The 21,021-nt window shown below is 46.0% G+C and overlaps 2 protein-coding genes across 2 annotated transcripts in view; both read left to right on the plus strand.

Annotated features, from left to right (window-relative positions):
• The window catches only part of TEKTL1 (tektin like 1), a 31,321-nt gene extending 30,083 nt beyond the window's left edge, over positions 1 to 1,238 (plus strand). Inside the window, exon 8 of the mRNA XM_089660263.1 lies at positions 970 to 1,238. Coding sequence (XP_089516389.1) covers positions 970 to 1,152 — 183 coding nt within the window. The 3' untranslated portion in view covers positions 1,153 to 1,238. The remainder of the gene's footprint in view (positions 1 to 969) is intronic.
• Positions 1,239 to 4,059: 2,821 nt separating this feature from the next.
• RPS5 (ribosomal protein S5) lies at positions 4,060 to 20,737 on the plus strand. Its single transcript, XM_089660235.1, has 6 exons — positions 4,060 to 4,194; positions 6,671 to 6,776; positions 10,491 to 10,700; positions 12,537 to 12,665; positions 19,539 to 19,637; positions 20,610 to 20,737. The coding sequence occupies exons 2-6, from the start codon at positions 6,672 to 6,674 to the stop codon at positions 20,676 to 20,678; spliced, it is 612 nt and encodes a 203-aa protein (XP_089516361.1). The 5' UTR covers positions 4,060 to 4,194; position 6,671; the 3' UTR covers positions 20,679 to 20,737.
• Positions 20,738 to 21,021: the final 284 nt, after the last annotated feature.

The following is a 21,021-nucleotide window of genomic DNA, read 5'->3' on the forward strand; positions in this document are numbered from 1 at the left end:
ACTGCAGTGAATATAGCCTAGAATCAATCGATTTTGCGCCATTTACACAGAACGAATTTTACATGCAGCTATTTCATTTTTTTTTCTTTAACCTCCTCGGCGGTATGATTCTTTCTGATTTTTTGTGCTGAAAGCGGTACCATTTTTTTGCATGGAAATATGTAGTTTTTTTATTGTAGGCTGTAATTTTTTAGGAATAACTCGCTGAAATCTGTCTGAACAAGAGTCTATTAAACATCCCGGGTATGATAAAACTTGAAACACGAAATCATAAATTATAATTTAATAAATAATCATAAAAAATAATAATATAATAATAATAAATTTAATTCAATAATATAATCAAACCAAAAACACTGAAATTTGAAATATAGCGCCAAGTTCGCACATCGCTGAGCAAAGTCGCAAAATCGTTTTCAGTGTCTGATGAGGAATTTCCCCCACGAATCATTATCACTCAATTCTGCAAGTGGTTCTGATTTACTATCGCTGTTCTCTAGCCGGTCTAAAACCGCTTATGACGTAAAGGGATGCTTTTTGGACGCCATGGACGTTTCTCAGTTTCCAGGCAGAAAGAACAGTCAAAATGCAGGCAGGGCGCCGGACAAAGCACTCGGGACAAAATGTATGTGAAATGCATTGAAACACCAATGACAGCAAAAATGACATTTTTTAAAAATGTCAAATTTCCTGCCGGAACAGTCACAGGGACCGGAACACGGAAGCCGGATGCCGGCATCGGCTGGAGGAGATGGCCGGGGACGCTGCAGGGGACACATCGCGGGAGCGAAGGACAAGGTAAGTGCTGCAGGGACCCCCTGAGCAACGCCGCATGGTAAGCCTGAGTGTAGATCGGGGTTACCGCTCTTGGTACTGAAATTTTACCCCGAGCTACACTCGGGAACACCGCTAAGGAGGTTAAACACACCCTGTATGTGTATAATACTTATAATGTTTTCTCCCCTTCAGGGCTCTGCTTCTCTGGAGCAATCTCTTAGTAAAACACAGGATAGAATCGGCTCTCTGCATGTGACACAGATGAAGTTGCGGGATGATCAAGAGAACAAGCTGTGGGGGGAGCGCCTTGACCGGGCCGCCGCCAGACTGCGAACGAAGAGCGCCAAGGGGCGGAGAGAGAGGCTGTGCTTGTGAGCGGGGAGGCAGCCAAGAAGATATTTCACTTCAACCAACAGCAACAAGGATGATGTGATATAATAAAAGCTATGATTAATGAGAAACTCCGCAGAAAACATTTTTGAAGGTTCACATGTTTATGGTGGCTGAACATTGAGATTTTTTTCAGCTTAGGCACCCCAAAGTGAGTGCGAACCCCGACTGTGCAGGATCAGCTGGTGTAGAGCTTTGTGCTAAAGAACAAAGTGTTAGCATTATGGGTGGAGAGGGGAGAAGAATCCTAAATAGAGTAGGAAATGGACACCTAATTATACTGTGTACCCCCCCCCCCCCCCAATTAGATTCAATTTCAGAAAATTTGAATTCAAATTTAATCTATTTGAATTTTGAAAGACGGTTATATTTTTTTCTGTTCCATTCTATTGTTTTTTCTATTCTATTATATTCTATTATTCAAAATTTGAATTTCAGAAGACAGTTATATTTTATTTTTTTCTATTCTATTGTTTTTTTCTATTATATTATTTTGTTCTATTCTTTTCCTTTCTATCCTAGTCTTTTCTATTCTAATTTATTCTATTCAAATTCAAATGTATTCTATTTGAAATTAAAATTTCTGAAGGCGGTTATATTCTTTCTGTTTTATTCTAGTCTATTGGTTTTTTTCTATTCCATTCTATTTTTTATATTCTATTCTCTTATTTTATTCATGTATTATTATTTATTTCAGGCACTTATATAGCGCCGTCAATTTACACAGCGCTTTACATACATATATAGTACATTCACATCACTCCCTAACCCTCAAGGGGTGTACAATCTAAGGTCCCTAACTCACATTCATACATACACATACTGGGGACAATTTAGACAGGAGCCAATTCACCTTCCAGCATGTCTTTGGAGTGTGGGAGGAAACCGGAGTACCCAGAGGAAACCCACACAGGCACAGAGAGAACATGCAAACTCCAGGCAGGTGGTGCTGTGGTTGAGATTCGAACCAATGACCCTAGTACTACCAGGCAAAAGTGCTAACTACTCAGCCACTGTGCTGACTATTCTATTAAATTATTTTATTTTTTATTATATTCCGTCCTTTTCTTTTCTATTCTAATATATTCCTTTATTTTCTATTTGATTTATTTTATATTCTTGTTTTTGAATTCAATTTTGTTTTCGAATTTGATTTCGTATTCAATTATGATTTGAATTTCTGGAGTAATCTTGTTTCGTTATTTTGGATTCATTTAAATTCGATAGCATTTTAATTTGAAGATTTGGATATATCCAAATAACGAAAAAGTAGTCCAAATTTCAATTCAGAATGAAACGAACTGCACGTCTAGTGAGTGGTGGAGCCAGAGGAGACACATATTTTATCACATCCGGATTCACAGCCATCCCTCCCCGGGTACTGTAGCCAATCAAGCACAGTCTGTGGAGGGCAGTGGGACATTTGGGGGTTTATTTACTAAAGCTGGAGAGTCCAAAATCAGACTCCCTTCTGCATAGAAACCAATCAGCTTCTAACCTCAGCTTGTTCAATGAAGCTTTGGCAATGAAACCTGGAAGCTGATTGGTTTCTATGCAGAAGGGAGTCTGATTTTGGACTCTCCAGCTTTAGTAAATAAACCCCTTGGGGTCCAATAGACCCCTGATATCTCCATAAAGAGGACCTATCACCAGCCCATGCTATCACATGGGGAGGGGGGGCTTATTGGCCCTCTTGTGATAGCGATAAAGCTAAATTATGCTCCAATTTTTCTTTTTCAATATTTTTATTAAAGAAATTTATGGAATACAACAGGCTCATGATACGCTCACACAGGGGCAGAGTGGAACAAAAGCATACAAAAGCAGTTACAAATCAGCAGGGTGTATTAACCAGGTAATGGAATGTCCAACGCAGGGGCAGACTGACAACTCATGGGGCCCCTGGGCAATAGGGATCCATGGGGCCCCTGTGTCCTTGCCCAAACTCAAAAAAGCCTATGAAAAAGGTACCAGGGGCATCTCATGGGGCCCCCTACTGACCCCGGGCCCTCGGGCAGTGCCCGAATTTCCAAATGGTCAGTCCGCTCCTGGTCCAACGGTCCCAAGGGGAAACGGTAAAAAACAGAACAAAGCCATATCAACAGCATTCCACCGTCTTACCGAAACAAAACAAAGAGGAAAAACTCCTACCGAGAAGTATCAACTCAAAATGGTAGCGAGACATAAAACGAATGAAAAAAAGAAGGTATAGAAAAATAAAAAGAAATAAAGAAGGGAGAAAAAATTAAGGAAAAAAGTAAGAATCACAGATCCAGGATAAAAAAATCCCATGTGAGGCAATGGCGTAACGTGCTGGTATGTAACGTAAATGTGTTAGATTGCAGCCCTGCAGTGGTGCGCTGTCGCTGCTAACAGGGCTTCCATCTTCACCCAGTCTTCCTCCCGGGTTCGCGGGATGCGGCATCTTGAATGGCCCAGCCGCGATGTCACACGCGATGTCACACGCCACGTCACAGTGCTCTGATGTCACGGCACAGGAATGCCATTCCTTCGGAGCGCATGCACTGACTGCCAAAAAAGAGTGAATATCTCTTAAACAGTGCACATTTAGGAGATCTTCATTTTATTCACAGGTAAACTTTATTACAAGCTCACCTGTAGGCAAAAAAAATCACAAAGCAGACTTTACTGCCCGCTTTAATTCTGCTTTTAGATTCTCATTGTCACATCTCAATAAAGTTGATTCAAACACACCATGGCACTACCGCCAAGCACACGGCTTTGCCAGCACTAAACATGCCTCCCACCGCACTAAGGGTACGGCCGCGGCCTCTTCAAAGATGGAAGCGTGGAACTGACGTTTGCAGCCGGCTCCCTTAACAAAGATGGCGCTCTATGCACCCTCTCCGTTCTTGATGCTGGGACGTCGGCTCTGCTAAGTGTGGGCACAACTGGCGGATGAGGCCTAAGCGGAAGTGTGGGCCCCTGTATAATCGAGCAGGAGACCCCGCCCCGGCCTCTTTCCGCTCTGAGCTCCGACCGGTTAGGACTGAGGTGTGCGGACACGTGAGTGATACATGAGGATCCCGGGGCTCCGGGCGGAGCGGGACGGGTGGGATGTGTGCGGGGGGACGCCGGGAGTGGAGGAGGGGGTCCGGGGACACACGTGGTGATGCGTGTAGAAGACTGACACGAGTCCTGTGCTGTCCAGCCTGCTCAGTCCGGGGCTGGGGGGTCAGGACAGGCCTGTGTGTGGGATGTGCTGGGAATGGGGTGAGCACATGGTTCTACACCAATAAAGAGAACCTGTCTCTTCTATGGCTTCTCCTGTACAGCACAGCCTCCCCTCACCATATTCCTGATCATGTGACATTGTGTGCCCCTCTGCCATGTGTCCAGTCCTCACCACCATGGAGGGATCTGGCTGTGTGTGTTGTCACCTGATCCGACAACCAGGCCCCCCGCCAGAACACAGATCAGTGCTCGCAGCCATTGGCTGTAGGCGCTGATCGGATGCTGGATTTTCAGCATATCCCTTCATCAAAAGCTATCCCTGTGACTGCCTTGTGTTGGACAGCCGGCTGTACACATCTGAATGTCAGCTGCCCAATCTTCAGCCCACCATACAGATGAACTCTGCTTAGCTCTCTTGTCTCCTCCCATGCTCGTCTCCAGAGCTTCCCCCATGCTCTGGAACTCTCTACCCCAATCTATCAGACTATCACATACTCTGCCCACTTTTAGGTGATCTCTCTTCAGGGAAGACTATCCAGCTAATAACCGAATGTTCTATTCCTTCTACCAGTCCACTGACCTGATATCCATCTACCACCCAAAACGTACTCTCCGCTCCTCACAAGACCACCTACTCTCTAGTTCCCTGGTCTCCTCCTCCCATGCCCATCTCTAGGACTTCTCCAGGGCTTCCCCCATCCTCTGGAACTCACTACCCCTATCCATCAGACTGTCACCTACACTCCTCACCTTTAGGCGCACCCTGAAAACCCACCTCTTCAGGGAAGCCAACCCCACCCTCACCTAACAGCCGATCTCCTCCGCTCTTCCCACCACTCCATCCCCCACAGCTGTTTCCTCCCGTACCACTCTCCCCTCTCTCCTAGATTGTAAGCTCCCAGGATCAGGCCCTCCTATCCCTCTTGTATTGAACTGTATTGTTGCTGTATTGTCTCCCGTTATATTGTATAATAATAATAATCCCCATCCCAGTCTGATCCCGCTAGGAAGTGTTCAAGCAGCCAAGACTATCTCTGCCCCGCAGTCGTGTGTAAACATGCCCATAGGGACTGATTACGATTGGCTGTGACGGCTTCCAATCAGCTGCCTCTCTGCGAAAAGCGATCCACCGCCTGTCAAGTGCCAAAGACATTTGCGTACTTTGGAGGTGCAATATGTGGGGGGAGGTGTTAAATTTTTTTGTCGCAGTCTACTTGTCCTAAGAATTCTAACCCAAACTGTAGTTGTTATACAGGATTTATATTATTATACAGGATTTATATCGCGCCAACAGTTTGCTCAGTGCTTTACAATATAAAGGGAGACAATACAGTAACAATACCGATCAATACAAGAGGAAGAGGAGGGCCCTGATCCTGGGAGCTTACAATCTTAAGAGACCACTTGTCCTCCAGAGGATTCCCCCTCCTTCCTGACCAGGCCAATAGTTACCATACGGCGCTGTGTTCGTTTAACTGACACTCGCGAGGTATTGCAACTCTGCACCCAAATGACATTTTTAAGTCCCCCCCCCCCCCCCCCCCCCCACAAATAGAGTTTTATTTTGCTGATGTTTGATCACCTGTGCGTATTTTATTTTTTGAGCCATAAACGAAAAAAGGCCGGCCATTTTGAAAAATAAAAACTATTTTTGACCGTTTGCTATAAAACATCCAATAAAAAAAATGTTAAAAATCAAATTTCTTCATAAATTTAGGCCAAAATGTATTCTGCTCCATGTCTTTGCTAAAAAAAATCCCAATACGTGTAAATTAATTGGTTTACGTGAAAGTTATAGCGTTTACAACTGGCGGTATATACACTGTTTTTTTTCTTTTTATACTGGTAATGGCGGCACTCAGCGACTTATAGTGGGACTGCAGCGGGCATTCTGACTCGGGGGGACTAATATCCACTGACATCCCCAGTGACACCAATACAGTGATCAGTGCTAAAAATGAGCACTGACACCGTACTAATGACACTGGGCAGGAAGGGGATAACATCTGTGGTGATCAAAGGCTGTGTGCACTTTACTGGGGAAACCTGCTGTGCAGAGATACAAAGCAGCATGTCCATGCTGACAGGAGAGAGCTCTGTGTTTACACACAGATCTCTGTCCTACTGACGATCACCTAGTCCCTGCTGGGAATCGCTGGCCAGTTTTTGTAGCTGCTGACTTTTATTTTTTGACATGATGGGTGGAACTCCGCTTTAAGCTCTAGTGATTTCCTTTTGGTTCAGGAATTGGTTATCTGTTTAGTTGGAATCTTTTGGTTTATCTAACTTTTTTTTTTTTTTTTTGCAGAATGGCAGACTGGGAAGCTGTTCCTGTTGGGGCTGAGACCCCTGAAATTAAACTGTTCGGGAAATGGAGTACAGATGATGTCCAGATCAATGACATCTCACTGCAGGTACAGGATGATCGCTGGGAATGATTTTCTGGAAGTGGGATCCATACCATAGCATGATGACCAGAGGCGGACTGACAACTCATGGGGCCCCCGGGCAATAGGGGATCATGGGGCCCCTGTGTCCTTGCCCAAACTCAAAAAAGCCTATGAAAAAGGTACCAGGGTCATCTCATGGTCATGGGGCCCCCTACTGACCCCAGTCCCTCGGGCAGTGCCCGAGTTTCGAAATGGTCAGTCCGCCCCTGATGATAACTCCATTTTTCTACGAGCCATACCTTGTCTTGGACTGCTGCTTTGTCCTTATGGATGAGGTTTTGTGGGCCAACCCACCCCCTGACTTTTTATTATACAGAAGTTATATAGCGCCAACAGTTTGCACAGCGATTTACAGTCTATCAATTGGGATTTCAAGGGAAGCCTTCCCATTGTTGGCATCCCTGAGCAGGGCCCTCCACCCATGAAGCCAATTGAGGTGGTACTCATGGCAGGGGAGGGGGGTGTTGCACCAAGACCAGGGTGTTCATATTGGATGCTCTGTCCTCAGTGCAACTTTTAGTAGCACTGATTGTTATAAAATCATGGGTTCAATGTCGCTGAGCTCCCTGCCGGATGCTGCAGCTATCACACGGGTAGATGCAGCGGCTGGATGTTTTCAGTGACACAGAATTTGTTAAAACTGCAGGTTCGGTGTCACTGAGATAAGTGTTGCCAGTCACTGATCCTGACTGTAATTGGTGCAGAGGACAGTCGGGGAGCTCTGCAGGCTGAGTCCCTGAGTTTGACTCTGTGCACACAGGTGATGCTGCCACCTGAGGCAGCCATCTTTGCCACATCTACTTCTAGCATGGCCCTGTACCTGTGGTTAAGTGCTACACTTCTCCGGCAACTGAAATAACTAGCCTTGCATAGACACTTATTTTTTAAAATTCCTAGTATTTTAAAGTACAAAACAGTTTGTGTGAGCTTAGACTCAGTAGAACTTTTTCTTGATCAAAATAATGGGGGCAGCCGCTTTTATAAGGTGCACCAACACCTCATGTAATGCTGCCTATTTGATCACTCTGAACATACAGGGGTTAGACAAAAATGTGGAAACACTACATAATTTGCAGGTGTGAAAGTGACATGTTTCAAGGCGAAAGCAGAAGTTATTCAACATTCTTTTCCTTCCGCTGTGTGATGAGACACCTAGCAAACAGGTGGGAAGCCTCGCTTTTGTCATTCACTGCGTGCGCTGCTAGTAATACGGAACCATGTCAGAGCTTACTGAGGGCAAATGGTTGGTGCCGCTTAGCTGGTGTCTCTGTGACTGAAGTTGCCAGTTTATTTGCCGTGTCGTGAGGTCCAGTATCAGAGGTTATGGCGGCGTGTACAGTTTCTGGGGAAACGTTGCCTGATAAGCATAAGCGAGGTCGACATGGACAACTAACCGAAAGAGACAGGACAACATTGCACAGGATTGTGACCCGGAATAAGAAAACAACTGCTGCAAGAGGGACTGCACATCTCAATCTCAGTCTTCCAAAGCCCATGTCCACAAACTGCAGAGGGAACTCCATAAGCAAAAAATTAATGGGTGAGCTGCAATTGCCAAACCACTAGTGACGGATATTAAGGGGTTACTAAACCCAGGACCCTGCGCTAACTAAATCCAGTCTCCCCGGACCCTGCATTCACTATATCTGGTCTCCCCGGACCCTGCATTCACTATATCTGGTCTCCCCGGACCCTGCATTCACTATATCTGGTCTCCCCGGACCCTGCATTCACTATATCTGGTCTCCCCGGACCCTGCATTCACTATATCTGGTCTCCCCGGACCCTGCATTCACTATATCTGGTCTCCCCGGACCCTGCATTCACTATATCTGGTCTCCCCGGACCCTGCATTCACTATATCTGGTCTCCCCGGACCCTGCATTCACTATATCTGGTCTCCCCGGACCCTGCATTCACTATATCTGGTCTCCCCGGACCCTGCATTCACTATATCTGGTCTCCCCGGACCCTGCATTCACTATATCTGGTCTCCCCGGACCCTGCATTCACTATATCTGGTCTCCCCGGACCCTGCATTCACTATATCTGGTCTCCCCGGACCCTGCATTCACTATATCTGGTCTCCCCGGACCCTGCATTCACTATATCTGGTCTCCCCGGACCCTGCATTCACTATATCTGGTCTCCCCGGACCCTGCATTCACTATATCTGGTCTCCCCGGACCCTGCATTCACTATATCCGGTCTCCCCGGACCCTGCATTCACTATATCCGCTCTCCCCGGACCCTGCATTCACTATATCCGCTCTCCCCGGACCCTGCATTCACTATATCCGCTCTCCCCGGACCCTGCATTCACTATATCCGCTCTCCCCGGATCCTGCATTCACTATATCCGCTCTCCCCGGACCCTGCACCTGGCTAGAGCCGCTCTCCCCGGACCCTGCACCTGGCTAGAGCCGCTCTCCCCGAGTATACATTTTTTTAATAAATATAAACTGCTAAATACCTTTTCTTATCTGCAGTGTATAGCAGTCTTGTGGCTTTTTAGCAAACATGAAAAAGAGGAAGGTGCCTCTAAGTGCAATATTGACAGTTTATTAGTGAACAATAGATAGATTGCACTTATAAGATATCTAATTGTTCACTAATAAATTGTCAATATTGCACTTAGAGGCACCTTCCTCTTTTTCATGTTTACCACATTAGAGCCTTGCTTCCACTCTAAGAAGAGCTGCCTCAGTGTTACTGCTCCTATCCATCCCTGGTATCCATCTGGCACCTTTATCCTACAGCTACAGAGGTTGGGCTCTAACAAGCGCGCCCTAATAAACATTTTGTGACTTTTTAGTGTCCAGCTGAGCACTGGTTAAAGCTTGTAGGAATTTCCTTTCTGCTGTAGGAGGATGCAGGACCCCTGACCTCTGGACAGTGCTGATTGGCCCTGTGCTGATCACATGTTCTATCAGCAGATGGATTGGGGACCGTAGAAGGGGAGGATCAGAGAAGACCGGATCAAACTTTTTATACAATGCAGATGATCAACCACTTAGGTTCCACAGTGAGTATAACAAGCATGCTTTACTGCATATACAGACTGATTATACAGTCATATCTTGGTATTCTGCAGGCCCCCATCATCACCATGAAAGGTAGTCACTGCCAGTGACTATGTACAAATTTTGGCCGACCCTGTGCAGTTCATGGTGCAGACATTTGATTCCCCAAATACGCGCCATTTACCCAGACAATAATGCTCCGATTAGCACAGCTGGTGTTGTGAAATCCTGGTTTGAGCATACAGAAGTCTCGCACCTTCCCTGGGCACTGCAGTTGCTGGACCTCAATATGATCCATGATGGTCAATTTTAGAGAACAAGGTTCGGGCTTGTTTTGTGCCTCTGGCATCTCGGCGAGAACTGGAACGATTTTTGCATAAAGAGTGGTATCAGATTCTCTTATCCGCCATCCAAGATCTATATTTGTCAATTCCCAGGAGAATTCAGGCCGTCTTGGATGCCAAAGGCGTTCCAACACCATATTGGGTAACTATTTCATTCTTGTACCCGTTTCCATAATTTTGTCCATCCCCTGTATGTTGCAGTCACTGAAGTGCTTTGACCTGTTTGGTATTAGAATTGCTGGTCGCATTGTGTATATGACAGGTATACTTTAATGTGTTCCTTTGAACTTACTGTGGCCGTTGGTTTGCAGGATTACATTGCCGTGAAGGAGAAGTACGCCAAGTACCTTCCACACAGCGGAGGACGTTATGCCTCCAAGCGTTTCCGTAAGGCCCAGTGCCCCATTGTGGAGCGTCTGACAAACTCCCTCATGATGCACGGCAGAAACAACGGCAAGAAGCTGATGACAGTCAGGATTGTAAAGCACGCCTTTGAGATCATCCACCTGCTGACTGGTGAGGTAAGTGCCATGGGAAGACTCCACGGGGTGAACAGCAACAATGGCAGCAATGCGGTGCTGCATGCAAGGTCTCCAGTGCATAGAAACATACTACAGTACTGAAATGTGAGCAGGCCTTAAGCCTCTGGTTCATACTACAGCGGTGCATTAAATCCAATGTGATTCTCACTGGAACCGCACCACATTCCTGTACAAATTTCATGCGGTGCGATTAGAGCCATACATTTTGTATGGCTCTAATCGCACCGCACCAAAAATGTGCGGGACCCTTTTTTGGTCCGTGCTAGAATCGGATCGCATGGGTATTCAATCCTATGTGATCCGATTCTGCACATCGCACCGCGTTTTGCGGAACGATGTCTGGGTGTTAATTTAACACACCCGCATCGATTCGTATGAACGGGGTGCGATTGTGATGCGGTGCAGAATTTGCACTGAAACCGCGGCAAATTCCGCACCGCATCAGTGTGAACCCGGGCTAAAGCGTTTTTGCATTAGTGTTTAGCCGCGTTTGCGGTTTTTAGCAGTTTGCCATGATTTATCGCATTTTTACAGTTAAACTCCTCTAGAAACCCACTAGTTCTGGGGGGGGGGGGTTTCAGCCCAAAAGCAGATTACAGTCTGTGTGTGCATGAACACATAGGAGAACATGCTGGGGGGGGGGGTCAAAATATCTATTTAGCAGTTTGGCATTTTTGGGAAAACCTTGGTTTCCACTTAAATATTGTAATGTGCGACTCCCATGGAAGTCCATCGTTATTGCACACAATGCACTCAGTAATGTGTCATCACAGAAACCACAGCGGGAATGCACACTGAGCCCACGCATGTGCAGTTCAGAGTACATTTACGGCACCCACTCAGTGATGTGATGAAGTGACTCCCGTGCATATGTGCAAGTGTGACGTCATCATGGCCATGTCATTCAACCGACTGAACCCAGAAGGAAGCTCAGAAGTGCCCGAGCACAGAAAACAATGAGTTAGTATACAGTGCATGGTCGCACATTCTACGCTAAAAAAAATTATAAATGGGTTCAGGTTTGTTCCATAATATGTGAACATGCACTGTATACTAACTCATTGTTTTCTGTGCTCGGGCACTTCTGACTTCTGAGCTTCCTTCTGGGTTCAGTCGGTTGAATGACATGGCCATGATGACGTCACACTCGCACATATGCACGGGAGTCACTTCATCACATCACATGAGTGGGTGCCGTAAATGTACTCCGAATTGCACATGCGTGGGCTCAGTGTGCATTCCCGCTGTGGTTTCTGTGATGACACATTACTGAGTGCGTTGTGTGCAATAACGATGGCCTTTCATGGGAGTCGCACATTACAATAGTTAAGCGGAAACCAAGGTTTTCCCAAAAATGCCAAACTGCTAAATATATATTTTGACCCCCACCAGCATGTTCTCCTATGTGTTCATGCACACACAGACTGTAATCTGCATTTTGGGCTGAAAAAAGCCCCCCAGAACTAGTGGGTTTTTTTAACTGTAAAATGTGATAAATCATGGCAAACTGCTAAAAACCGCAAGCGCAGCTAAACACTAATGCAAAAACGCTAACAGACTCTGAAAACTCGCGTTTTTAACATGAGTTTACACAGCTAAAAAAAAAAAGCTATATTTACACCATTGATGATCCTGGCTGACCTGTAGCTTGATTGAATCAAGCTATTATCTACTCCATATAAAGTATTTTGGTTTTCTGTTTATCACCAGCTTTTGCTTCAGTTTAGGCTCAGAAAGCAAAATCTCTTTGGGGATCAAATGCATTTTGTAAGATCCTGTATACTTACTTTTTTTTTTTTTTCCCTCTGATTTTAGAACCCCCTCCAAGTGTTGGTCAATGCCATCATCAACAGCGGACCCCGTGAAGACTCCACCCGTATTGGTAGAGCTGGAACAGTGAGGAGGCAGGCTGTGGACGTGTCCCCACTACGAAGAGTCAACCAGGTGACTGCAAATGAAGGGTTTTTAATTCTTCCAGCTTGATATTTTTAAGTTTTTTTTTTTTTTTTTTATTAACCACTTCCCACCTTGCCTATAGCACATTGACAGCCGGGTGGGACATTGTTCTGTTTGGTCATATAGCGTCCTCCCGGAAAGAGCCTTGTTATGCGCAACTGGTCAGTGTACCGGCCCGCTGCCAGTACCATGTGATTGCTGTAGCCAATCACAGCAGATCACATGACAATTGTAAACAATGAATGGCTTTGATTCATGCCTTTTATTACACTTGTTAGCTGTGATTGGGCACAGTGATCACAAGGTACAGACAGGGGCCTTTCACGTGGTACAGACAGGACCAATTACGGCTCCAACTGTACCATGTGATTAACTGGTCCTTGATTGGTCACAGTGATCACGTGGTACAGACAGGACCAATTACGGCTCCAACTGTACCATGTGATTAACTGGCCCTTGATTGGTCACAGTGATCACGTGGTACAGACAGGACCAATTACGGCTCCAACTGTACCATGTGATTAACTGGCCCTTGATTGGTCACAGTGATCACGTGGTGCAGACAGGGCCAATCACAGCCCCTTCTGTACCATGTGATTAACTGTGGTCAATCACAGCTAATCACAACAAAAAAAAAACTAATTTCAGTAAAGTTCTTGCTTATAGCAGTGAATTTCACTGCAATAAGCAATCATAATGTGTAAACAAGATTAAAAAAAAATTCCTGATCATTTCTCCAGAGTAGTACAGTGTTACTATGGTAGCATATTCTGGTTGCAGTGTAAGATTTTAAGAAAATTAAAAAAATTGAAGAGAATTTTTTTTTTTTCTTACTTTCACCAATCGGTACCCCTGATCACCGCCACACCGGATATGGCGCTGTACTGCACTGGTGACAGTATAAAAAAAAATGTACTATTTTTTTTTTTTTCCTTCATTTTCCCCAAAAAATTAAAACTTCAAAAAAACTTACCGTGCTTTCCAATACCTTGGATTGTCTGCTTTACGAAAAGGGGTCATTTGACGGTTTTTTGTACTGTTCTGGCATTTTAGTGGTTCAAGAAATGATAGGCCGGCGCTATATCAGGATTGATCGATTTTTCTGATATATTTACCAGCTGGTGTTCTCTAGAACTTCCCTACAGGCTAAATATACACCGATTTTCGGTTATTTTCACCAAAGAAATGGAACAGAATACATTCTGACCTAAATTTTATGAAGAAAAATTATTTGCAAAATTTTAAAACAAACTTTTTTTCTTCAAAAATTTGGGGTTTTTTTTTTTTTTGGCAAAAAAAAACCCTGGTGGTTAAATACCTCCAAAAGAGCTCTAGTTGTGTGATAAAAAATATTTGGGTACAGAGTTGCAACTGCGCAATTGTCATTCAAAGTGCGGCAGCACTGAAAGCTGGAAAATTGCCCTAGGCAGGAAGGGGGTAAAAGTGCTCAGTATTGAGAGTGGTTAAATTGTGTTGCCAACCTGATGTAGATCTTTTTAAATGTACCTGTCATATGGCATCAAAGTAATATTCCACGTTTGTTTTTTCTGCTACAGTGGCATGCCATAGTGATGCACTATGTTCAAATAAATTTTACTAAATTTCCAAAGCTTTTCATGGAATTTGGGCAAAAAGTGCTTTTCAAAGCAGTTGATTTATAAGGACCCACTCAGATGGGTGAATAGACTGCTGCGCTTCGATGCGGCAAATCATTGCGTCTGGACACAGGAGCACCCTGTTCTGTCTACTTACAAACTGGATGGTTAGCTTTGACCAGTTTGCATCCAAGACCAGCATTTCTGGCCATATTCAAACTGATTCCAGGTCCATGTCGGACCACGTATTGGCATGTAACCACGCAGGTGAGTGATTACATGTGAACAGCGGTGACACCGGCCACTGGTTTGTAGCGAATACTATTCAGTGTGGATGGAGCTGAAGCTTTTCTGCCACAAATTTTTGTATTGGAAAATAATTGCCTGTTAAGAGCCCCTAACTGTATGGCACTCATGGTTTTCTGGGAGGTAGTAGAGATCTGCCTTGGCAGTGTAGTAGCAGTTGTCAGTTCACTTTCACAGTTCTGGATCTGTTTTCCTATGGAACTGATTTAAAAAAAAAAAGTTATGCCAAGTGCTTATGGAGTACACCCATGCTGGAATGTTTGCAGATTACAAAGGCTAAAAAAACTATTTAACCACTAGCCTACCGGGCACTTCTACTCCCTTCCTGCCTACAGGGCACTTCTACCCCCTTCCTGCCTACAGGGCACTTCTACCCCCTTCCTGCCTACAGGGCACTTCTACCCCCTTCCTGCCTACAGGGCACTTCTACCCCCTTCCTGCCTACAGGGCACTTCTACTCCCTTCCTGCCTACAGGGCACTTCTACCCCCTTCCTGCCTACAGGGCACTTCTACTCCCTTCCTGCCTACAGGGCACTTCTACCCCCTTCCTGCCTACAGGGCACTTCTACTCCCTTCCTGCCTACAGGGCACTTCTACTCCCTTCCTGCCTACAGGGCACTTCTACTCCCTTCCTGCCTACAGGGCACTTCTACTCCCTTCCTGCCTACAGGGCACTTCTACTCCCTTCCTGCCTACAGGGCACTTCTACTCCCTTCCTGCCTACAGGGCACTTCTACTCCCTTCCTGCCTACAGGGCACTTCTACTCCCTTCCTGCCTACAGGGCACTTCTACTCCCTTCCTGCCTACAGGGCACTTCTACTCCCTTCCTGCCTACAGGGCACTTCTACTCCCTTCCTGCCTACAGGGCACTTCTACTCCCTTCCTGCCTACAGGGCACTTCTACTCCCTTCCTGCCTACAGGGCACTTCTACTCCCTTCCTGCCTACAGGGCACTTCTACTCCCTTCCTGCCTACAGGGCACTTCTACCGCCTTCCTGCCTACAGGGCACTTCTACCCCCTTCCTGCCTACAGGGCACTTCTACCCCCTTCCTGCCTACAGGGCACTTCTACCCCCTTCCTGCCTACAGGGCACTTCTACCCCCTTCCTGCCTACAGGGCACTTCTACCCCCTTCCTGCCTACAGGGCACTTCTACCCCCTTCCTGCCTACAGGGCACTTCTACCCCCTTCCTGCCTACAGGGCACTTCTACCCCCTTCCTGCCTACAGGGCACTTCTACCCCCTTCCTGCCTACAGGGCACTTCTACCCCCTTCCTGCCTACAGGGCACTTCTACCCCCTTCCTGCCTACAGGGCACTTCTACCCCCTTCCTGCCTACAGGGCACTTCTACCCCCTTCCTGCCTACAGGGCACTTCTACCCCCTTCCTGCCTACAGGGCACTTCTACCCCCTTCCTGCCTACAGGGCACTTCTACCCCCTTCCTGCCTACAGGGCACTTCTACCCCCTTCCTGCCTACAGGGCACTTCTACCCCCTTCCTGCCTACAGGGCACTTCTACCCCCTTCCTGCCTACAGGGCACTTCTACCCCCTTCCTGCCTACAGGGCACTTCTACCCCCTTCCTGCCTACAGGGCACTTCTACCCCCTTCCTGCCTACAGGGCACTTCTACCCCCTTCCTGCCTACAGGGCACTTCTACCCCCTTCCTGCCTACAGGGCACTTCTACCCCCTTCCTGCCTACAGGGCACTTCTACCCCCTTCCTGCCTACAGGGCACTTCTACCCCCTTCCTGCCTACAGGGCACTTCTACCCCCTTCCTGCCTACAGGGCACTTCTACCCCCTTCCTGCCTACAGGGCACTTCTACCCCCTTCCTGCCTACAGGGCACTTCTACCCCCTTCCTGCCTACAGGGCACTTCTACCCCCTTCCTGCCTACAGGGCACTTCTACCCCCTTCCTGCCTTCAGGGCACTTCTACCCCCTTCCTGCCTACAGGGCACTTCTACTCCTTTCCTGCCTACAGGGCACTTCTACTCCCTTCCTGCCTACAGGGCACTTCTACTCCCTTCCTGCCTACAGGGCACTTCTACCACCTTCCTGCCTACAGGGCACTTCTACCACCTTCCTGCCTACAGGGCACTTCTACTCCTTTCCTGCCTACAGGGCACTTCTACTCCCTTCCTGCCTACAGGGCACTTCTACCCCCTTCCTGCCTACAGGGCACTTCTACCCCCTTCCTGCCTACAGGGCACTTCTACCCCCTTCCTGCCTACAGGGCACTTCTACTCCCTTCCTGCCTACAGGGCACTTCTACTCCCTTCCTGCCTACAGGGCACTTCTACTCCCTTCCTGCCTACAGGGCACTTCTACTCCCTTCCTGCCTACAGGGCACTTCTACTCCCTTCCTGCCTACAGGGCACTTCTACTCCCTTCCTGCCTACAGGGCACTTCTACTCCCTTCCTGCCTACAGGGCACTTCTACTCCCTTCCTGCCTACAGGGCACTTCTACTCCCTTCCTGCCTACAGGGCACTTCTACTCCCTTCCTGCCTACAGGGCACTTCTACTCCCTTCCTGCCTACAGGGCACTTCTACTCCCTTCCTGCCTACAGGGCACTTCTACTCCCTTCCTGCCTACAGGGCACTTCTACTCCCTTCCTGCCTACAGGGCACTTCTACTCCCTTCCTGCCTACAGGGCACTTCTACTCCCTTCCTGCCTACAGGGCACTTCTACTCCCTTCCTGCCTACAGGGCACTTTTACCCCCCTTCCTGCCCAGGCCAATTTCCAGCTTTCAGCGCTGTCACACTTTGACAATTGCGCGGTCATGCAACACTGTACCCATATGAAATTTTTATCATTTTTTTTTTTTTTTTAGACAGCGCTTTCTTTTGGTGGTATTTAGTCACCTCTGGGTTTTTTATTTTTCTTAAACCAAAAACCACAGAAAATTTGGGGGAAAAAAAACATTTTTTTAGTTTTTGTTATACAATTTTGTAAATAAGTGATTTTTCTCCTTCACTGATGTGCGCTAATGAGGCTGCAGTGATGGGCACTGATAGGCTGCACTGATACATGGCACTGACTGGCGGCACTGACTGGCACTTCGGGGGCCACACTGATCCTCAGGGCACACTGATCATCAGTGCCCTGATGATCAGTGTACATGTCCCCTCTGCGGAAAGCCGATTACCGGTTCTCCTCTCCTCTGTCAGCGTGACAGCTCGAGAGGAGAGAAATGCCGATAACCGGCATTTCTGTGTTTACATGTGATCAGCTGTGATTGGACACAGCTGATCACATGACCGAGCCGACATCTTCGGCTCTTTCCGTGATCCGATGTGTCCGATGGACACAGCAGACCGGCGATCGCCATGCTGCGCGCTCCCTGAGCCGCACATGTGCAGTGAGAATGGTAGGACATCATATGACGTCCTATCAGAACGAGAGAACCACCTTGCGCCAGTCATTGTACTATATGGCAGGCGGGAGGTGGTTAAAAAGATTCCGGGCAACAATCATTGCCCGTGCAAAAAAACATGCTTTTTCGAGAAGGAATGCTTTGGTATGTGCAGAGATTCTTGACCAGGATTTTTTCTAACCACTTCTGAAATGGGTAAGGGACATTTACATGGTAGACCTAAAGTTTATACAGGGGCTGGCATCAACCCTGATGTGTGTGTATCTCCTAGTTTGTAAGCTCCAAGGAGCAGGGCCCTCTTTTCCCTCTTGTATTGAACTGTATTGTCCCCCGTTATATTGTAAAGCGCTGAGCAAACTGTTGGCACTATATAAATCCTGTATTTTTATTTATATATATATATATATATATATATATATATAATTTTTTTTTTTTTTTTTTTTTTTTTTTTTTTCCTTTGTAGCCAGTGATGCACTTTTAACAGCAATCCTAGTGGCCAATTAGTTGCTGGATTGCTTTTACAGATGGCGGAAGGGGAACGTCACCACCACTGCCCCCACTTCCCTCCAGTCCCTCTTCAGGTTTTCCCGTCCCACCAGGGAGCCCTGCACTGAAGTCGGTGGTTCCACCGGCTTACCATAGAGGTGCTATGGTATGTGAATCCAGAAGCGACAAGTATTTTGTCACTTCCGGTTTCGGTGTTTTTACCAGCTTGGGAAATCCCGGATCGAACCGATCTGGATTTGATCCAAAGCTTGCAAAGGAGAGATCTGGGATCTAATAGACCCTAGATCTCTCAATAAAGAAGCCTGTCACTGATTCATTACAAAGAATGTTTACATTCCTTGTGATACCAAAAACAGTGATGAAAAAAAATGTAAAGGGACAATGTAATAAAAATAAAATGAAAAAATCTAAAAGTGCCCTATCCTCACATGCATGGCACACACATGTAAGTTGCACATGCATATGTAAACAGCGATCATACCACGTGAAGTATCGCAGTGAACTTTATAGTGAGAACAATCATTATAGCAGCAGGCCTGTGTAACTCTATGCTGGTAATCTGTAAACTGTTTTTAAGCATTGCCTATGGAGATTATGTACCATAGTTTGGTGCTATTCCACCAACAAGTGCAATTTTAATGCCTGACATGTTGGGCATCTATTTACTTGGCATAACTTTATCTTTTATATTTTACCAAAAAATTGGGTGGTGTTTTTGCTCATTAAAATAAAGTGTTTATTTTCCCTAAAAAATGGGAGGGGGAGGGACAACTTCCGAGCGCTTAGGCGATCATAGCAGAAGTGAGAGCGGGTACCTGTCGAATTTGGGTACCCGTTCCCGAAAGGTGCCAATCCTTAATGGGAAGCGGGGGACAAAGTCTTAAAGTGGAACTTCCCCTTTTGGGAGGAGCTACACTTTAAAGTAGATAATTGTTTTTAACCTTTGTGAAATGCAATATAAAAAAAAAAAGTTCTTCTGCAGTATGTCCTATGTTGGAATGTTTGAAGATTCTCAATATATGTTGGCTATCAGATTCTGTCTCTAAATGTTGATCTCTTGTTGTCTCAGGCTATCTGGCTCTTGTGCACCGGAGCTCGTGAAGCTGCCTTCAGGAACATTAAGACCATTGCAGAATGTGTCGCCGATGAGCTCATCAATGCAGCCAAGGTAAATAAGGGGTGCATGGAGTGCAAACTATAGGCTACGCAGTTGTAGGATATTGAGAATAATTTAGAAATCTAAAAAATATAGACTAAAGTTTGAAGTTGTTAAAAGTTGGTGCATAAATGTATCACCAGGTATATAGATTGGATGTTCTGATTTAAAGGTTTTGGTTTTGTGTTTGCTGGTTTTTTGTTTTATTTTGGCATCTGTGTTTCATTGAGATCTCCCTTCACTTCACGTCCCATATCCAAGAACAAGTAAGAGGGAATCCCTCCAAAGTCCATGGCTGTTACCAGAACTAGTGTCCTCCATTGTAAGATTTTCCCCTCCTTTTCCAAAATTCTGGGTTAACACCAGAACAGGATTTTTTTGCCTTCAGTGATGATGGTAAACAAGACAAAATGGCAGTATAAACCTGATGGGGTATTTAATCTCTCTCCACTCTACTGAACTGTACTTTAATATATCTGCATGACAGCCAGGGAACTAGTATTTTCAGGAAGTGATCCCCATACTACCTCACTACAATTTTCCATTGTGCTGAAGTTTTTTTTTGGCTCTGAAGAAGCTGTCACAGCCATTGCTTCCATCTAGTGCTGGACGCTGTCACAACTGACTCCTGGAAGCAGTTCAATAAATTTCTGTACATGGTGCTGTTATAGCTGTCCTGCTGAAGAATTAGAGCTGAACTGGAAGGAAGCTTGGGGGGGGGGGGGGGACACACCACTTTGACTGAAGGTAGTCATTATGACAGGTTCTCTGTAGAGACTGCATTCAGGGCACAATGTTCTTTGAACTGAACCCCCATTCATCCTTCCTTCTATTTCTGAAAAACCGTCCCGGCGGGAGTAGGGGTCTTTGTGGTATTTTCAGAACAGAAGCATAGGGAAATTAAAATCTATTTTCAAAGATTTTTTGCAATACTCATAGTAATGTTTTTCTTCAAGTCTTAACTTTTTTGGTTTTTCCTTTCAGGGCTCCTCTAACTCCTACGCCATCAAGAAGAAAGATGAATTGGAGAGAGTTGCCAAGTCCAACCGTTAAGTTGTCAATAGCCTCATGTTTCAGATCTTACAATAAAATCAAAAAATTTTGGCCACCAATTTCTTGTTTTTGCCTGTGTTTGTGTAGCAGGGTGTTGAGCCAATTTTGGTGTTCTAGCCTTTGTTTTGGTTGTGAAATGTCTTTGTTACAATGTTACATCTAACATATAGGATCAAGAAGGCAACATTGATAAAGATCTCTGTGGGCTCATTGACATCCATCTAAAGATGTTCTGTGGATTCATGTTATTGCAAGGCGTTTCCAGTATTGTCGATGCTGGCTCCTCCCAGTATTGTCGATGCTGGCTCCTCCCAGTATTGTCGATGCTGGCTCCTCCCAGTAT

This window comes from Staurois parvus, unplaced genomic scaffold (genome assembly GCF_062004578.1).
Source record: "Staurois parvus isolate SC_StPar_1 unplaced genomic scaffold, SC_StPar_1.0 ptg001220l, whole genome shotgun sequence".
In the NCBI taxonomy this organism is placed as follows: domain Eukaryota; kingdom Metazoa; phylum Chordata; class Amphibia; order Anura; family Ranidae; genus Staurois; species Staurois parvus.

Coding starts and splice junctions, on each gene's coding strand:
- RPS5 (XM_089660235.1), top strand. CDS start 6,672: ATGGCAGACTGGGAAGCTGTTCCTGTTGGGGCTGAGACCCCTGAAATT. Junction 6,777..10,490: donor TCAATGACATCTCACTGCAG/GTACAGGATGAT, acceptor GTTGGTTTGCAG/GATTACATTGCCGTGAAGGA. Junction 10,701..12,536: donor TCCACCTGCTGACTGGTGAG/GTAAGTGCCATG, acceptor CTCTGATTTTAG/AACCCCCTCCAAGTGTTGGT.